General features: G+C 50.6%; 3 protein-coding genes and 1 pseudogene across 3 annotated transcripts; 1 reads left to right on the top strand and 3 right to left on the bottom strand.

Moving 5' to 3' along the window:
• The first annotated feature begins 7599 nt into the window (after positions 1–7599).
• LOC100822382 (ABSCISIC ACID-INSENSITIVE 5-like protein 5) lies at positions 7600–10006 on the top strand. The gene is made up of 4 exons (XM_014901768.2): positions 7600–7832; positions 8045–8644; positions 8755–8826; positions 9630–10006. Exons 2-4 carry the CDS (start codon positions 8087–8089, stop codon positions 9825–9827), a joined length of 828 nt encoding a protein of 275 aa, XP_014757254.1. The 5' UTR covers positions 7600–7832; positions 8045–8086; the 3' UTR covers positions 9828–10006.
• Positions 10007–10172: 166 nt separating this feature from the next.
• Positions 10173–12488, bottom strand: LOC100822071 (annotated as a pseudogene).
• A 1585-nt stretch (positions 12489–14073) lies between these two features.
• Positions 14074–16356, bottom strand: LOC100821759 (subtilisin-like protease SBT1.6). The gene has a single exon (XM_003559724.1). It carries the CDS (start codon positions 16354–16356, stop codon positions 14074–14076), a length of 2283 nt encoding a protein of 760 aa, XP_003559772.1.
• A 1068-nt stretch (positions 16357–17424) lies between these two features.
• Positions 17425–18674, bottom strand: LOC100821449 (E3 ubiquitin-protein ligase Os03g0188200). Its single transcript, XM_003559723.3, has one exon. It carries the CDS (start codon positions 18486–18488, stop codon positions 17922–17924), a length of 567 nt encoding a protein of 188 aa, XP_003559771.1. The 5' UTR covers positions 18489–18674; the 3' UTR covers positions 17425–17921.
• Positions 18675–18898: the final 224 nt, after the last annotated feature.

Below are 18898 nucleotides of genomic sequence, written 5' to 3'. Positions count from 1 at the left end.
TACTATTCAAACAAGTAACTGAATGAGAAAATTCAACTTACTCGTCAGCATGCTGTCGATCTTGACGACGTCACGCCGGACAACCTTGAGCAGGGCGGCCTTCTCGGTATCCTCCAACTCGGCGGAGGTGGCGCGAGTCTCGAGCTGGGCAGCGAGGGCCTTGCCCTTCTTCACCTCGTCTTCCAGGCGGATTTTCTCATCGGCCTGGGAAGAGAGGGCCGAGGTGAGTTGGTTCACCTTGGTCTGGTGCGCCTCAGCCTGCGCTGCGATCTGCCCTTGCAGCCGAGTAATTTCTTCCCGGTGCTGATCGGCCAGCCGATTCTTCTCGTCTAATTAAACGGATGTAGATTACAGAGGCTGACATTTAATATGAATGGAACCCGGACCGAGGATGAAATGTTACCTTGAACCTCGGCGACGTGCTTTAGCAGCTCCGCTAATTGAGCGTTGTCCCCAGCTGTGAACAAGAACAAGTGTTAGTATGTGCAGAATGCTGATACTCGGACAGAGATCTTATCTCGGTAGGATATACTTACTCTGGCTCTCGCGCTCAGCCTTCAGAGCCTTGTGCTCCGCCTCCAACTTCTTGTACTTCGCTAGCAAAGTCTTGAAGATGGCGGTGCGCTTATTCATGCAAAGCTGCAAAACAGTGATTCACAGCTAAGATTACTACAGCAGGAAGTTAATACTTGAATCTCAGGGAATAAGTGTTTGAAGTATTCTAAGCTTCAGGCCGACTATTCTAAACTCGACCAGAATCTCGGGGAATAAGTGTTTGAAGTATTCTAAGCTTCAGGCCTACTATTCTAAACCCGATCTGAATCTCAAGGAATAAGTGTTTTAAGTATCTAAGCTTCAGACCGACTATTTTCTACTCGCCCTAAACCTCGGGGACTAGGAATACGGATACGATGCTAAATTTAGAAGTTAAAGTTTTCTGAAGGATTGTTCATACCTCGATGGCTCGGCCGGCCTCGAACAAAGCCACCCTGGCTTGGTACATCCGGGTCGAGATCGACTCCGGAGTCGCTGCCGGTGGTGGCCCCCCACCAAGGGGCTCTGCCGCGCTGATTGCACGTTACTGGAGGTCACTTCATAGTGATCAGCATTGTTCCAGTCCATGACGAACTGGCCCAATGACCCCAAGCTGTGCCCACTGGTTGTCCGATGCGGAACCTCCTGCGGCCGGCCGGAATGACGCGGGCCAGCGGATCCCGGAGCCGTCGACCCTGCCGCGGCAGCAGGGCCTTTAGCCTTCGCGGCCCGAGTAGCACCAACTTGGGCATCCTCTTTCGGCCGCGACGGAGATGGAGGTGGCATCGGAGTTGGCTGCAGCTCTTGGGTTCCTGAGGACCCGTTGCCAGCTCTTGCGGCGTCTCGGAGGCCGGCGGCTCCGTCGTTGTTTCGACTACGGCCGAGGAAGGGGCTTCCTCGGCTGCAGCCTCGGTTGCCGAGACCCCGGCCGCAGGAGTGTCGGACTGACAGACGACCGTGGCGTCGGTGCTTGGACCGACATCCCGAGCGGGGGATGGCGGATCCGCGGAGGTCTCAGTCCCGCCCACTGCCGGGTTTGAGGCCTCGGCGTGGGAAGAACGAGCCACCGGAATCTCAAACGCGATATACGTCTGAGATTGTGTGGCCGCCAAAGCCTCCCTGTAGGAGTAAAACTTACCTATTTGCTTGACAACAAAAGAAGAAGACCGACATAAGCGGCCGAGGTGAGATTGGCCTTACCTGACGACCAAGGGTTTGGGCTTGGGGCCACGAGCCGCAGCCTTCTTCCGCTTCATATTCTGTGAAGGTCCTTCTCGGTGGCGCGCTTCTTTGAGACAGCGCGTTTCTCCCAAGTTGGCGCCTCCGCAGCAGGCTTGCCCGAGTCGGCTGCGTCCGGGATGGAGCAAATATAAGTACATTGCTAACAGATATCGAAAGGAGTACAAGAAGATGGTAGAGATTCTTACATTCCGTACGGCGGGGGCCGGCATGAGCGATCGGCATGAAGTCCTCCGAATCCGGATCTTCATGGTCGATGGTCAGGCGTGGGGCCGCGAAGCGTTTGTCCGGAGATCTCCCGTCTTCATTCTCTTGACGGGCGAACCTCTGCAGAGAAAAATCAGGTGTCGCCGAGTTAATTCAAAGCAAGGCCGGTATAATCTTATATCGGACGAGAGCAGAAGTTACATATAAACGAAAAACTTACCGGGGGCGCTCGGTGCTTCCGGCTGTACGCCGGCATACCCCAGCTCCTGTAGGCTGGTCTTTGCAATCGCTTTGACCCGGCGCCAGACTTCAGCCTGGTCAAGCCGGACTGTAGACACTCGGTCCGGGTCGAGCTGACCGTTGTAGAAGCACATTTTGTGTAGCCAGCGTTGGAGCGGGCACAGCCGTCGGTACACAAACGTCACCAGGAGATCGTCGGCCGTCATCCCCTCCTCCTTGAGCTCGAGGATGGCGGTATGGATCTTGTTGACCTCCGGATTGGTCTCCTTAGGGTCGAAGGACCAGTTCCTCTTCTCTTCCGGGAGGCCGACTTCGAACGCCGGCAGGTTGATCTTGTCGGCCGAAGAGGAGTTTTTGACATAGAAAAAGGTCTTGAGCCATTTTTTACATGACTCAAGACCCTGGATCCTTGGGAAAGCCGAGTTACGGCAAGGGACGATGGTGGTGGCGCCGCATTGGGTCATCAGCTTTGCGGCACCGGGATTATCTTTGTCTGGGAGAACCTGTGGCCGGAACATGAAGTACCGGGACCACAGGTCGATGGATGGCCAGAGGCCGAGATAACCCTCACAGCAGGTGATGAATGCCGAGAGGGTGAGAATGGCATTCGCCGGAAGATGGTGCGGCTGGAGGCCAAAGAAATCTAGAAAAGTTCTAAAGAAATCGCTAGCGGGGAGAGCAAAACCACGCTCGAAGTGCGAGAGGAAGACGACGCACTCACCGGCTTCGGGGGTCGGCACGATTTCTCCACCGGGAACCCGGCACTTGACCTCCTCTGGGACTCGCCGGGAGCGGCGCAGCCACTCGATATCCGCCGGGGTTACGTCGGAGCCCTCCCAGGCTGCGCGCTCGGAGCTGGTCCTCTCCTCCGCCTGAGCAGCAGGGTCGACGGCTAGGTTGCGAGAAGAAGACGCCATTGAAGGGAAACATATCTAGGGTTAGGAGCTTCGGTGGGGAAGTGCCTACGCGAGGCCTGAGCTAGCAAGCTAGTGCGGCGGAGGCCTAGGTGGTTGCGAGCAAAGCGGCGGCTGCGAGCTCGGAGGCGAGAAACCGCGGTGGCGGGGATGCTCAGAGTTAGCAGACGGCGGCGAAGTGTGCGAGGAGCAGAGGAGAACGAAGGGGCGAAGAGAGCGAGGAGTGCGAAGGGTTTTCTGCCCGCGCCCTCCTCCTCCTTTTATATACGAGGCGAAGTAATGGGGTGCGCGTTTCCCGTGCCACCACCTTAGTGGCTAACGGGAAGATTGTGCACGATTTGGGCAGTTATGTTCATCAAGGCGCACGCTCAGTTACTGTGCGGCGTGCCGCCGAGAATCCCGCGAGATCCGGAGGATAAGTGTTTGCGTGGGAACCAGAGTTCTATTCTTAAAGGCTCTGTCGGCCTTACTGTCCGACGCGACAACACGCTCGCCTCAAAAAGCGCGGTGGCAGTAACACAAGCCTTATCCTCCCGTTGGTGGCGGTTATGTCGGCGGAAGTAAGTTTTTAATTGTCGGTCATGGAGAAGAAAGAATCTCGGCTAAGGGCTGGATAAGCACGCCAACCCGGAGTCCCGGAATGAATTGATCTCGGCTAGGAGGACCTGGGGTTGTCTCGGCATCCCTCTCAGCTGGACCCAAGTAGGTGTCAGTGGTCTGTCTATGGGAAACTGTCGCAGCCCGACATCCTTCTATGCCGGACCACAACAGCTTCGGAGACTAGTGTCAGGGGGATGACCCCGGGTAGGGTCATGGCGACACAACTCTAGCCGAGATAACGGAGGCAAAGCCGGCATAGCAACGTATGCCGGCATCATAAAGTTAAACTAACGATAAGTTCTTATCTTGTAAGTTTGCAGGATAAGGACGAGCCCCTTGACCTTGGCGGTGCCGAGATCCTTCAACGGTTTTATCCTGACCACGCGGTGCAAAGTAAAGCAGCGCCATCATCATTTCAGAAAAGCAGTCAGCGCCTGCATACCGGTGTCAGGTGACCACGCTAGAGAAGCACCGAAAGAGAATCTATGACGGAAGCCGGCAGAGGATAGCTGTACCCGTTGCAGGCTGGCAGGGAAAAGTAAAGTTGTCTTGTCCCCTGCGGTACTACCTGGAGGAAACCGAGCCGCGTGCCCGACGGGGCCCAAGGAAGGTGACGTTAGACTCGGCCCGCATGTCAGTGTGACATGCCTGGCCCATAAATAAAGCACTGCACCTCCCTGGAGAGGACATCGAGCACTTAGACATTTTAGGGTTTTCCCTTCTTCTTCTTCTTCCTCAAGAATACAGCTCAAGGAGTGGCATTGTAAAGCTTGCCTATCTCGGCTAATACATCAAAGCAGGAGTAAGAGTCTTACCTCGACAAGAGGGCTCCGAACCTGGGTAAATCTGTGTGTTCTTGTGTGAATCGTGCGTGTTCTTCTTCACGTCCTTCCTCCTCCGGTTCTTCCTTCGTCCATCGGCTCCAAATTAAGTCATCTTATGACATCTGCCGTGACACCACCACGACAACTTAATTGGCTGGTACTTATGCATGGTCATTGGTTGGTTGCTACCAAGGACAGAGGACTGAATCAAACATTGGGACTTGAGTTCTTGACTGGCCTATCAAGCTCAAGCACCCTCTCTTACTCCTATGCACTAATCTCAAACAAGGAGAACTAACCAATTAACTATCTATTATCAGCTGGCTCAGCTCTTGCTCTTTTCGGACAGCAATGAGTGCATGCACACAAGGCGAAATCCTCAAGACTGACCTGCAACCCAGCAAAAAAATAAGAGACAGAGAGTACTCATATTCATACCATTTGGAATATTTGTAAAGGGCGTTGGCAGTACAATGTGGAGCATAAAAGAAGCTGGGAAATGTAGTGGTACTAGCTTAGCTAGCTAGAGACGAGAGAGAGTGTGCTATGGGGGTAGTAGCAATAGTACAGCTACCAGTCTATTTGGAAAGGAATTTTGCTGTCCTATCAGTGTGGAGATGTCAAGTTCCCATTGGCTGGGGACGTATCTCAGAGTCACACAGAGACCCCACCCCACTTTAGAATTTCTTTTTATCTTGTTGGTATTCTTTCCATGCAAAGAGGAGAGTAGGAAAGAAAGGAAGAAAATGCTTCAAAGGACATGGACACATGCAGAAGCAGCAGCAGCAAGCTCAAGCAAGCTCAATCCTTTGCTAGCTCACTTCACTGCACATATCATATTCTAGTACTAGTACCATTTTGTTTGCTCACAAACCAAACTACATTCTTTTTTCAGCTTCTGAAAAGAAAAGATAAACTTGGGGTTTGGCAAAAGCTGGAGGGAGGGAGAAAGAAGGCAAGCTTTATTCCTCTCATGATGCTATCACATGATCAAGAACTGGCATGGTAAAAGAGATTTACTTGTTCCATGTCATCCCTCCTCCTGTTCTACTAGTATACTAATTAACCACCATCATCTGACAATTTGACATCATGTGATGCAAGACCTCCTGGACAGACCCCACATGACAGACAGACACTCTGATTAAGACAGTGGCAGCTGACTGAGCTTGTGCAGAAGAATGCAGAGGAGATGATGCTCCATGATCTTTTTTAGTGCCAGTGGCCAGTTAAGAAATCAAGAAAAAGGGAGAGGTTGGAATTCTTTAGGGCCAAGGCAGACTTCCATGCTCCCCCTGAATCCCTCTGATGCCCTGGAAGCTAGGCATCCCTTAACAAAAAGGCAAGACAGCATCCAATGCACAGCTGCCGCGTGTCCCTCCCAGCTGGTTAACCACGGGACCCGTTCTTAACCACCACCACTAATTCTATGCAGATCTGCTTTTTGCTCTGAAGCACGGATCCTGTCAGGACTCACCACGTGGCGCGTCGTCCGGCCTCGTCCCCGGGCCTCCTCTGCTCCCACAAAAAAAAAAACTTTCAGCCCTTGCACTGCAAAGCAGTAAATACATACAGCCAACCCAATGCATAAAAAATTTTCACTGCTTCTTCTGCAGCTTTCTTACCGGAGCTGTAAAATCTTGAACGCAATGGTAGATGGTCAGCTCAATAATACCAGTAGAAGAGTCGCTGGCCAGTTGTGGTCTGAAGAAACCAGATAAAAAGCTGCATGCAGGCAGCAGGTGCCAATTATCGGTACAGCATTCCGTGAATGGATCAGACATCAGCAGGATAAAGATTTTGTACGTCCTTAAAACAAATAACTGCAGCCGTCAAGGTAGTACCGACACAGGAGCTGCTTGGCCAATTATTATCTTTTCAGTTCATGGTGATTTACTGATTTAATATTTGATTTTAGTACCGGTGCTAAATTCCCAGCTGGCATCGATCAGTGCTAGATCTTTTCTTTTTGTGCTTTGGTGGAAGGGATCAAACAAGGGTGTGTGTGTGATAATTACCATCATTAGCAGATAAAGCTTTGCTAGGGGATTTTGCTTACAAGAGAGGCTTTGCTCACCGGGCCTTTGATTTGATTGGAAGGTTGATTCTTCAAGGCAAAGTCGAAGGCTTTCTTTGTTTTGTTTTGTTTTATTTTAGGGAGAGATGATGCAACGGGAACCGATCGATGAATAAACAAAGAATTCCGATGAATTGAAGCGTGCTCAATCATCATTGCAATTAGCAAATTCCCCGTGAATTAAGGTGGGTTTAGCATCTCCGTAGACCATAGGTGGAGTAGCAATTAGTACCGAGTGCTAGGCTAATGGAGACACAAGGAATTGATTTCTTCCCTGTAGTACATATTCCTTGTCTGAATTCCATTGTCCCTTGTTAATTCCATTTCGAGTAGTCCCTTTCTCTGTGCTTGGTAGGCAGGCAGGCATATGATGGATTCCTCGGCTACACTTAATTTGATCATATGAATATATATGGTAGTACTACTCTTTGTTGTTGGCTCCTAGTGCTGCTACAGAAGTCAACAGAAACACACACACACACCTGATCTGCCGATCAGCAGATCCATCCATGAATAGCTGAATTATAGATAAAGGAAACACATCAGCTTGAGATGACTTGGAGTAATATAGATGAAAATTAACTGAAGACACCAGCTAAATTCAATTTATTTAACAAGTAAATTTAACGATACTTTGTTATCTGAGAAGAAATTCAGGACCTAAACTGCCAGAAAGATGACAAATGGAGCAGACAATTTTCCTTGTGGATGATGTTGTTGTTCCTAGCTCCTTGGCACTGAGACAAACAAATAACATCATCCCAAAACAGAAAAAGCCCCAAGCAGCTCCTTTTGTGATTAAATGAGCCTCCTCCAGTGTGGCCCATTTGGCACTCTTATTACTTGCCCTACTCATGATTACTGTCACTCTCACTCACTCACTCACTCCCTGCTGTGTCCACACACTCCACTGTTGAGCTCATCCAAAAATATAATGCAGCCTGGAAACAGGAACACTGCCTTGGCTAGTTGAAGTTGCTGGGCAGCAGCAGCAGCAGGAGGAGTACCACTGTAAAGAGAGCACCATCTCTCCTCTCTCTCTCTTTCTCTTTCACCACCATTCTCTCTTTGTTTTGTGCTTCTTCTCCCCTTTTAGCCCAGACCTCCAGTGCCCAAACCCCTCCTTGCGGCAAATCCTAAAAATTAATGCCCCAGCCTGATCTGCCTCGCCGGATTCTGATCTGGTCCCTTTGAGAGGTAAAAGAAGCAAGAACTTCACCTAGATTAATTGCCATTCTTTCTTTCTCTGTTGCCCCTGTTCTGTTGCTTGCAAGATTATCTCCCCCAGCTTTACTTGGCACGATTGAGATTTCTTTCCGTTGGGCTGCCTGGAGCGAGTGGTGATTTTGGACATGTGTCTCTTTGCTTGCGGCATTGATTTCGTTTCTCTGGCTTTGTTTTGTTTGCAGCTTGAGCTGATCGTGACACGTGCGTGGTAAAGGGGAGTTTGGATGGGAGTTCAGACAATGGCGTCCCTGGGCGGCGGCGGCGGCGGCGGCGGACGGCAGGGGGCGGTGTACGGGCTGACGCTGAACGAGGTGGAGAGCCGACTGGGGTCGCCGCTGCGGAGCATGAACCTGGACGAGCTGCTGCGCACGGTGCTCCCCGCGGCGGCGGCGGGCGGCGGGCCCGGGCCCGGGTCGGGGAAGAAGACGGTGGACGAGGTATGGCGCGACATCGAGAGCGGAGCCCGCGGCCGGCAGTCGGCGGCCATGGAGGTGGGCGAGATGACGCTCGAGGACTTCCTCTCCCGCGCCGGCGTCCCCGTAGACGGCGGCGGCGCGCATTGGCTGCTGCGTCAGTACCACCCGCCGCCGCGGTCATTGCCGGTGTTTGGCCATGGCGGCGGCGGAGGAGGAGGGTTCCTCTCGCCGTCGCATGCTGGCGGCGGGCGGAAGCGCGGCGCCGGAGGGGAAGACGAAGGCGGAGGCGGCGGTGGGGTGGAGCGGCGGCAGAAGCGGATGATCAAGAACCGCGAGTCGGCGGCGAGGTCCCGGGCCCGGAAGCAGGTCTCTCTCGCCGCCTTCTTCTTCATCGATCGATCGATCGAGTGTTTGCAACCCAAAAGAAAAGAAGAAGAAAAATCGCTTCTTTTTTCACGGATTCGTCGCCGTTGCAGGCCTACATGAACGAGCTGGAGAACAAGGTCTCGCGCCTGGAGGAGGAGAACAGGCGTCTCAAGGAGCTCAAGGTAAAATTACAAAAATTCCTCTTCTCTTTTCAAAAAAAAAAAATCCCTCTTCTGTGTTATGGTACTGTACTAGTAGACAGTTTGAAACAAAATGTCATTTTCTAGTCAAAGACCAAACAAGAATGCATTTTGATTGTGTTGTACTACTACAGTTGTACTGCCTAGATATGTTGGCTGGCTAGCTCCAGACCTGCTTGCTTGAAAGAGGCAACAATGCTCTGTTTTGACAGCATTAGGATTAGAACAAGGATTAGGATTGGCAAGCTTCTAATATCTGATCTTTCCTTAAAAATTCTTGCAGCATAGTGATTGGAATTCGTGGGTAAAACTGGATGTTTTCCGTTATCTTCTGATAGTGGAAACCGATCATATCATCGTTTACAAAAAAGAAATAGTGATTGGAATTTGGGAGCCGTCTAGTCTGTCTTATGTGTGCTGATGTGTACATAGAATAGACATGAATGTTGAAGTGTTTGATGCTGTTTAGTCAGTTTAGTGTAACCTGGCAGATTAGACGTCTTAATCAGTGCCTAATTTGGATAAGATCGACCCACATTTCCCTAAGATGGCCAGCTTTCTGTCAACAAATCAACAGCGCAACGCAATTGATCTTTTCTTTTAATCGAAACAAAAACGTTGCTGAAATATGCGATTGGAGCATCACAACACATCTAAACACTGTGAATCAAAGTATCTCCATCAGATACAACTAATTAAGTACTACTAGTAATGTGCAACGACATCTAAGTTTCTTCTCCATCTTCTTCTTCTTGGTGTGGCTGCATTTGGTGATTGTTTTGCAGAGGCTGGAGCCAATGGTGCAGGTGCAGTGCGTGACCCGGCCGGAGCCCATGTTGCAGAGGCTGGAGCCAATGGTGGTGCATTACGTGACCCGGCCGGAGTCCATGGTGGTGCAGTACGTGCCGGAACCGGAGCCCGAGCCGGAGAAGCAGCTCCAGCACCAGCTCCAGCTCCGGCGGACCATCTCGGCCTCCTTCTGATTCTCGAATCTGACGGCCCGGCGACGCCGCCGCCAATGTTCATAGTACGTACGTATGTAGTACTAGCCAGCAATGAAGACTCTCTTTTAGGGCGTTTAGGAACTCTGTACTTTGGGATGGAATGCTAAGTGAGAAGAAGAAGAACATCAGCTAATTAATCAAAACCAACTCTTTTCATATATGTGTGTCTGCAAGAAATGCAGTGATCAACTGATCATCAGCTTGTGTCTGTTTCGCTCATGCAGCCTCTTGCTGCGGTTGCAATCTCTGCCTTCTTTTTAAGCATGTCTTGTGGTCTTCGCCTAAAAACATGATTGATGAAATCTGGTGGGCTGTTATGTTGTAATTAGACATCTTAGATTTTATTAATAAACTTGTATAATCTTAGAACAGAGAGCTCTGATTTTTTTCCCCTTCCATGGCAGACCTAGACACTCTGTTACGACGAAGGTGATTTGCCGAGTTTAGCAACGGCGACGATCCGGCTTCGCACGACATGCTTGCCCGACACCCAGCTCAGGCTCCCCTAAGAGAAGGGTATGTGTGGGTCCATGCCGTGGCCGCTCACTGACACAGTGAACGTCTTCTTCTCCCCGGGCTTGGAGAACACCAGCGTCTCTGGGGAGACGCGTACCGTCAGTGACCTTGTCGCCTCCACCTTGGCGGTGTATGTCGACTTTGCCGGGCCGACATTCGTCACTGTTCGGTGTACCGTGAATGGCGTCGACGTCAACGTCACTGTTATCGTTGGGTAGTTCAGTTCTGACTCGGAGACCTTGGGTAGATTCTTGCAGGCCATGCTCGAGTTGCGCACGATGACTGATAGCGCATTGTCGCCAAGGAGCGCACAAATGTAGCCGGCATAATCGGTAATGCCTAGGTCATACACTAGACCAGGGTCAGCAGCTCGTGCTGGGTTCACATGGCTGGCACCGGTCGCGTACGCACTGGCTTTGCCATGTTGCTCGTCCACGATTGGGCCAAGGATATTGTCGAGGGCATCCGATGTCGTCAGGATGGCCGACTTGATGGCAGCCGGTGACCAGTCAGGATGGATGCCCTTGATTAAGGCCGCAACGCCACTGACGTGTGGTGTTGCCATGGATGTGCCAGAAGTGATGTGGAAAACTGGCGATGCATCCCTCGTTCTTGGCGGCCATGCTGCGAGGATGTTGAGCCCCGGCGCCAAGCTGGCTTGAGCACGCCAGGACTGACAACACTTGGACCTCGGGAAGAGAACGATGCAACAACCGGGGCCGGACTGACACCAAACCATGTGTTGCTATACGTGAAAGTGGCAGTGGGATTGCTCGCCGACATCATGTGATTTAGGACGGCAACACCGTCGGCAGTCATCACCCGTACCACACCAGGACCATAATCTAGAAGCATAAGGGTGTAGCCATCGGTCACGTTGTTTATCAGTACCACACCGGCCACACCCTTATCTGTTATGTGGTAGAGTTGAGGCATAGATTCGGTGGCCTCGCAAACCAGCATCTTTCCGGTGAGGCCATCTAAACCATCATACTCGCAGTTACGTTGCATCTTGTCGTAGTGGAGAGGGTACGACTTTGAGCTCAACTTTGCAACCTGGTTAAGTGCTTCTCCGCTGATTTTATTGGTGTTGTTGAGATGAACATCGGCGCTGAAGCTCCGATCCACCGTGCTTGCAGCAACCGTGAGCAACCATGGCGCATCATTGGTGATCGAGGACATAGCAGGGCCTTCGTTGCCACCTGCGCACACGACAATAATGCCCTTGGACACGGCGCTGAATGCGCCGATGGCGACGATATCCTTATCGAAACGAGAAGCATTGAGGGGGCCAATGGAAAGAGAGAGCACGTCCACCCCATCCTTGATAGCCATGTCGAGGCCGGCCACTATAGCTGATTCTTTATATGATTTCTCATTGCACACCTTGTACATGGAGATATGTGCGCCGGGGGCAATTCTGGCCGCCGTGCCTGCACCGAGCCCATTCGAGGACGCATTACTCACAAAATTTCCGGCAGCCGTGGAAGATGTGTGTGTTCCATGGCCCAAAGAATCTTCGGAATCGCCTCCAATAAATGATCTGGCACCAACGATCTTGTTGTTGCATCGGGCTGCAGAGCCTTTGCATGAGCCCTTCCACCTTTTGGGGGCTGGTGGTATGCCATGGTCATCGAAGGAAGGGTGTGTTGCATGGATGCCGGTGTCGAGCAGCCCGATGATGACTCCCTTCCCGTAGCGAGCCTCACTCCAGAATCCGGTACCATTCCTTAGCCCGAGGAACTTCGGTGTGTGCGTGGTCATGAGCTGCCGCTTTCTGTCAGGGAAAGCGCGCACGAACCCTGGCTTCTTGGCCACCGCACTGAGCTCGGCATTGGTGAGCCTTGCGGCAAAGCCGTCGAATACCTCGGTGTAGGAGTGTATAAGACGTGGTTCGCCAGATTCGCCGACACGTGAGCTCGGCAAGAACGACTCGTACCACCGGTGGCGCTCGTCTTCGGTGACTTTCGTGGGCGGTGGTTCGACGAGGACAATATAAGTGAGATAGCCAGAGGTTCCCGTGACATCTTGGTGCACCAGTTCAGTGGCTCGAGTAGGATTGACAGCCACGGTGAGGGTGGAGAGCAAGAGAAGTGGTAGGAAGAGATTGGTCAACGACACCATCGGAGAAGTCCTAGACACCTAGGTTGAGGTCGCAAGGAAGAAGATGATGGCTGCGATGGAGTGTCCATTGCCCGGTATCCCTAATTTATACTCATCCCATTAGTGATAGGCCTTAATATTTTCAATTAAATGGCCCGGCAATGTTGCATATCTATGATGATTTCGTAATTAAGGAGTTTGTGTGGGAGCACAGGTATATTTTATTATTATTTGGTCAAATTTTGAAGGCAAATAAAGATTTCTAATGTGGTAAAGTAATGCATGCATGCGTGCATATCCTGCTAAATGAGGTGAAATGATCAAAAATAAATGAGGTGGATTAAATCATGCATATCGTGGAAAGTTTCAAAGCAATTAATGCATACATCCTGCTAAATCTGCTAAATGAGGTAAACTAATGCACTCATGCATATCCTGCTAAATCTTCTGAATGAAGGTTTGGAAGCAACTAAGGCATACATATCCTGCTAAATATGTTAAATGAGGTACTAAATTAATCCATTCATATCCAGAACCGACCCTCGCGGTTACATGGGCTTGTGCATGTCAGGTGTGCAGACATGTGCGTGTGCCAAGAGGACGCCGGTCTCCTAATTGAGGGGCGTTGCCTGTGACATCCTGGCCCAAGCTTAAATGATAGACTACTGATAAGTCTAGAACCTAGAGAGCTGTCAGGGGTGCTAAATCCAACAAATGAGGTAAATTTTCAAAGCAACCGGCGGTAAATAGAAGTTTTGGAGCAACCAATGCGTGTATCTCCAGCTATATCCGCTATACCAAAGCTATAGATAATTTTGATCCAAGGTCTGCTTAGCTTTTTTTTTAGAAAATAAGGTCTGCTTAGTTTGTTCGTGTTTTTTAGAGAGAATGGTGTCTATTTCAACGGGCTGGCTTTGGTTCAACTGAATCCAAACAGAATGAGATTTGGATTGGATTGGCCAATTACAAACAGAACCGGCCCGCGGTACACTTTGGATTGCCTGCAGTAGTAGCTTTGTACATCTTTTCTGCCCAGAGTTCAAGGTCGCCTGGAACCCGGTGGCGCCGCCGCCAATGTTCATAGTACGTACGTACGTACGTAGTACTAGCCAGCAATGAAGACTCTCTTTTAAGGCGTTTAGGAACTCTGTACATTGGGATCGATGGAATGCTAAGTGAGAGGAAGAAGAAGAACAACAGCTAATTAATCAAAACCGACTCTTTTCTATATGTGTGTGTGCAAGGAATGCAGTGATCAACTGATCATCAGCTTGTGTCTGTTGCGCTCATGCAGCCTCTTGCTGCTGCAATCTCTGCCTTCTTTTTTAAGCCTGTATTGTGGTCTTCGCCTAAAAACATGACTGATGAAATACGGTGGGCTGTTATATGAAGATGGTCTAGAAAATGTTGGAATATTTATCTGACAGCTGACGAAATGGAAGACAATTGACTTGTAAAGTCTCACAAGACATGATTGAAAATAAGTCTATTGATACTCGGATGACCAAATGGAAGACAATAGACTTCTAATTAGACACTCTTAAATTTTATTACTAAACTTGCATAATTAATCTCGCAAGAGAGAGCTTTTTTTCCCATGACAGGCCTAGACACTCGGCGGCGATTCACCGAGTTTAGCAACGACGACAATCGGGCTTCTCACGATATGCTTCCCCGACACCCAGCTGAGGCTCCCCTGGGAAAAGAGTTTGTGTCCGTCCACACCGTGGCCGCTCACCGACACGCTAAACGTCTTCTTCTCTCCGAGCTTGGAGAACGCCAACGTCTTCAGGGAGACGCGTACCGTCAATGAGCTCGGCGACTCCACCATCGCTGTGTATGTCGACTTTGCTGGACCGACGTTTGTCACTGTTCGGTGAACCGTGAACGGCGTCGGCTTCAGCGGCACTGTTATCGATGGGTAGTTTAGTTGTGCCTCGGAGACCTTGGGCAGATTCTTGCGAGTCATGCTCCAGTTGCGCACGATGACCGACAGCGCCTTGTCGCCGAGGAGTGCACAGATGTAGCCGGCGTAGTCGGCAACGCCTAGGTCATACACTAGGCCTGGTTCGGCGGCTCGCGCCGCGTTGACATGGCCGACACCAGTGGCGTATGCACTAGCTTTGCGGTGTTGCTCGTCCATGATTGGTCCGCCGGCATTGTCAAGGGCATCTGATGTCATCAAGATGGCCGACTTGATGGTTGCCGGTGACCAGTCAGGATGGATGCCCTTGATTAGCACTGCAACGCCACTGACGTGCGGTGTTGCCATGGATGTGCCAGAAATGACATCGAAAACCGCCGACTCATCCTTCGTTTTTGGCGGCCATGCTGCGAGGATGTTGAGCCCCGGCGCCATGATGTCCGGCTTGAGCACGCCGGGGCTGACAAGGCTTGGACCCCGGGAAGAGAACAATGCGACAACCGGGGCTCGATGGACACCAAGAAATGTGTTGTTGTATGTGAAAGTGGCAGTGGGATTGCTCACTGATGTCACATAATTTAGGATGGAAAGACCATCGGCAGCCGTCACCTGCACCACACCAGAGCCATAGTCTTGAAGCATAAGGGTGTATCCATCGGTCACGGTGTTTACCAATATCGCACCGGCCACGCCATTATGTGTTATGTTGTAGATTTGAGGCATAGGTTCCTTGGACTCGCAAACCAGGATCTTTCCGGCGAGGCCATCAAAACTATCATAATTGCAGCTTCGTTGTTTCTTGTCATGGTGGAGAGGGTATGGCATCGAGCTCAACTTTGCAACCTGGTTAAGTGCTTCTCCGCTGATTTTATCGGCGTTGTTGAGATGAACATCGGCGCTGAAGCTCCGATCCACCGTGCCGGCGGCGACCGTGAGCAACCATGGCGCATCATTGGTGGTCGAGGACATAGCAGGGCCTTCGTTGCCACCTGCACACACAACAATAATGCCCTTCGATATGGCACTGAATGCACCGATGGCGACGACGTTCTTATCTAAAGTATCATTGCCCATGCCAATGGAAAGTGAGAGCACGTCCACCCCATCCTTGATGGCCATGTCGAGGCTGGCTAATACATCTGAATCTTCACAGGAATCATCAGTGCACACCTTGTGCATGGAGATATGTGCACCGGGCACAATCCCGGCGGCGGTTCCTACACCGAGCCCATTCAACGATGCATTACTCACAAAATTCCCGGCAGCCGTGGAAGAGGTGTGTGTTCCATGGCCCAGAGAATCTTCAGAATCGCCTCCAATAAATGATCTGGCACCAATGATCTTGTTGTTGCATCGGGTTGCGGAGCCTTTGCATGAACCCTTCCACCTTTTCGGGGCTGGCGGTATGCCATGGTCGTCGAAGGAAGGGTGTGTTGCATGGATGCCGGTGTCGAGCAGCCCGATGAAGGGGTGTGTTGCATGGATGCCGGTGTCGAGCAACCCGATGATGACTCCCTTCCCGTAGCGAGCCTCACTCCAGAATCCGGTACCATTCCTTAGCCTGAGGAACTTCGGTGTGTGCGTGGTCATGAGCTGCCGCTTTCTATCAGGGAAAGCACGCACGAACCCTGGCTTCTTGGCCACCACACCGAGCTCATCGTTGGTGAGCCTTGAGGCAAAGCCATCGAAGACCTCGGTGTAGGAGTGTACAAGACGTGCCTTGCCAGATTCGCCGACACATAAGATCGGCAAGAACGACTGGTACCACTGGTGGCGCTCATCTTCGGTGATTTTCATGGGTGGTGGTTCGACGAGGACAATATAAGTGAGATAGCCAGAGATTCCTGTGGTATCTTGGTGCGCCATTTTAGTGGCTCGAGTAGGATTGACATAGCAGAATATAGGAGCCACGGCGAGGGTGGACAGCAAGAGAAGTGGGAGGAAGCGATTGGTCAACGACACCATTGGAGAAGTCCTAGACACCTAGCTCGAGGTCGCAAGGAAGAAGATGATGGCTGCGATGGAGTGTCCATTGCCCGGTATCCTTAATTTATACTCATCCCACTAGTGATAGGCCTTAATATTTTAAATTAAATGGCCCGGCAATCTTGCATATCTATGATGATTTGGTAATTAAGGAGTTTGTGTGGGAGCCCATGTATCTTTTATTATTATTTGGTCAAATTTTGAAGGCAAAAAAAGATTTCTAACGAGGTAAACTAATGCATGCGTGCGTGCATATCCTGCTAAATGAGGTAAAATGATCAAAAATAAATGAGGTAAAATAACTAATACATATCTTGGAAAGTTTCAAAGCAATTAATGCATACATCCTGCTAATTAAATCTGCTAAATAAGGTAAATTAATGCATATATTCATGCATATCCTGCTAAACGAAATAAATGATCAGAAATAAATGAGGTAAATTAAATCTTGCATATAAATGAGGTAAATTAATGCATACGTCCTGCTAAATATGCTAAATGAAGTACTCTCTCCGTCTGGACTTGGATTTGTATAAGAATCCATTCATATCGTGCTAAATCTGACAAATGTGGTAAACTTCGAAAGCAACTGTCGGTAAATAGAAGTTTTATAGCAACGTGCATATCCGCTGTACCAAGAGAAAGTGACCCGCGATAAACGAGGTAAAAGAGGGGCATATGGTTTCTTTTTTTTTTGCGGGGGAGGGTTTCAAAGCAACTGAAAGAGTCTGGAAACAATTAAAGGGTAAAAAATAGTTACGAAACAACTACTCCCTCGGATCCAAATTTAATATGGTTACATTTGGTCTAAATACGCATGTGTCTAGACTTGTTTTCGGTGTGCAGGTTCGCTCATTTTGAAAAAAAAAACTGCAACAACTAATTTGGATTAGAGGGTGTGTGATAAACAACCGAAGCTCTAGATGATTTTTGCTTTAAGGTCTGCTTAGGTTTTTTTGAAAAAAATAAGGTCTGTGTAGGTTGCTGTTGTTTTCTGTTTATTTTAACGGGCTGGCTTTGGTTCAACTGAATCCAAAGAGGATGAGATTTGGATTAGATTGGCCAGTTACAAACAGAGCCGACCCGCAGTACATTTTGAATTTATGGTACGTGGAGGAGAGTTGCGCAACTGGGGTCAGTTGGGCCCAAAGCCCATTGATATGCAACCCCATCTGCCCGAGAAGAAAGGCCGGCCCGTTAAGATCGAGAGAGAGATTAGTCTGGAGTCTGGACACACGTCGGAGCAGCGGTGAAAACGTGGGCACTCGTCAGGATCATGGGAGTACTTCGTGGCAACGCCGCAACGCCCATGTCCAGACTATAAGCTCTTTTTTTTCCATATCGTGCCACATCTATTCAACCATCCTCCGCTGTGCCAAACACAATTAAACAAAAACAAAGATGCCCTTCTATTGAAAAAAAAAGAAAAAGAAAATAAAAAAGGAGCTACAAAGAGCAAAAGAGCCATATCGGCCGCCGGTGGAAGACACGTGCACACGCAGCACGGGCCGACGTGTCACGAGAGCGTTACACGTGGCGACCGCTCATGGCGACCAGAACCAGCTGCCTCTGCCGCCGCCGGTTCCCTGCACGTACGCCATGAGCAGCACCAGGTCGGAGTCCGCCTCCTCCTCCCAGTCCGAGTCCGACTCCGGCGTCGCCGCCGACGACAGCCTGGCGCGGCAGAGCGGGCACGTGGCGGGCGGGCGGGCCAGCCACGCGTCGAGGCACGCGCGGTGGAACACGTGGCGGCACGCCAGCTCCCGCGTCTCGTCGCCTTCCTCCACGCCGCTCAGGCACACCACGCACTCCACCTTCTCCTCCACCGGCGCCGGAGAAGAAGAAGAAGAAGACGAAGAAGAGCTCCTGTAGAGCTTCACGCGCAGCTCCTGCTCCCGCTGCTCCGGCGCCGCCTTGCTCCAGCTCGCGTACCGCTTCCGCCCCCGCCGCCGCGCGTCCATGGCCGCCGACGACGACGGCCACGCGAAGTGCGCGCTCACGCGGCTCGCGGTGGCGCGGCGGCCGGCGGCGACGACGAGGAGCAGGGCCGCCGGAGGGAGGAGGAGGAAGAAGACGATGATCAGCAGCAGCAGCCATCCCACGGTCGCCATGGCTCCCTGGAGGATCGAGCTCTGGAACTGTTCTGACAGAGCTTCTCTCGTCTTCTCGTCTGGACAGCAGCTAGCTAGCTAAGCACTATGCGTGGCGTTCATGCCGCCGTTCTCACCAAATATTATACTGACTACTTCTAAAAAAATGTCTAAGTTTGTCAAAATTTGATAGACATGACTCGGTGTATAGATGCATTCAAGTTTGGTTAAAGTTAAAACATCTTTCGTTGGACGGAGGAGTATATAAATTTGTCAAAATTTAAATATATCTAGACATGACTTAGTGTATAAATACATTTAAATTTAGTTAAAGTTGAGACATCATTTGTTAGGTGAAGTGAGTATATATATTTGAGTTGTATGCTGAAGAAGGCCAAGCTATGCAAGTAGGCATCGAGAGACAGCGTGGT

The sequence above is a fragment of the Brachypodium distachyon genome, chromosome 1 (genome assembly GCF_000005505.3).
Source record: "Brachypodium distachyon strain Bd21 chromosome 1, Brachypodium_distachyon_v3.0, whole genome shotgun sequence".
Taxonomy (NCBI): Eukaryota; Viridiplantae; Streptophyta; class Magnoliopsida; order Poales; family Poaceae; genus Brachypodium; species Brachypodium distachyon.
This window is presented reverse-complemented; position numbering and strand designations above follow the sequence as displayed.

What these genes read in the sequence shown, in the direction of transcription:
- LOC100822382 (XM_014901768.2), top strand. Translation starts at nt 8,087, where the DNA reads ATGGGAGTTCAGACAATGGCGTCCCTGGGCGGCGGCGGCGGCGGCGGC. An exon ending in GGTCCCGGGCCCGGAAGCAG is followed by an intron (nt 8,645 to 8,754) that starts GTCTCTCTCGCC and finishes TCGCCGTTGCAG; the next exon opens with GCCTACATGAACGAGCTGGA. An exon ending in GGCGTCTCAAGGAGCTCAAG is followed by an intron (nt 8,827 to 9,629) that starts GTAAAATTACAA and finishes ATTGTTTTGCAG; the next exon opens with AGGCTGGAGCCAATGGTGCA.
- LOC100821759 (XM_003559724.1), bottom strand. Translation starts at nt 16,356, where the DNA reads ATGGTGTCGTTGACCAATCGCTTCCTCCCACTTCTCTTGCTGTCCACC.
- LOC100821449 (XM_003559723.3), bottom strand. Translation starts at nt 18,488, where the DNA reads ATGGCGACCGTGGGATGGCTGCTGCTGCTGATCATCGTCTTCTTCCTC.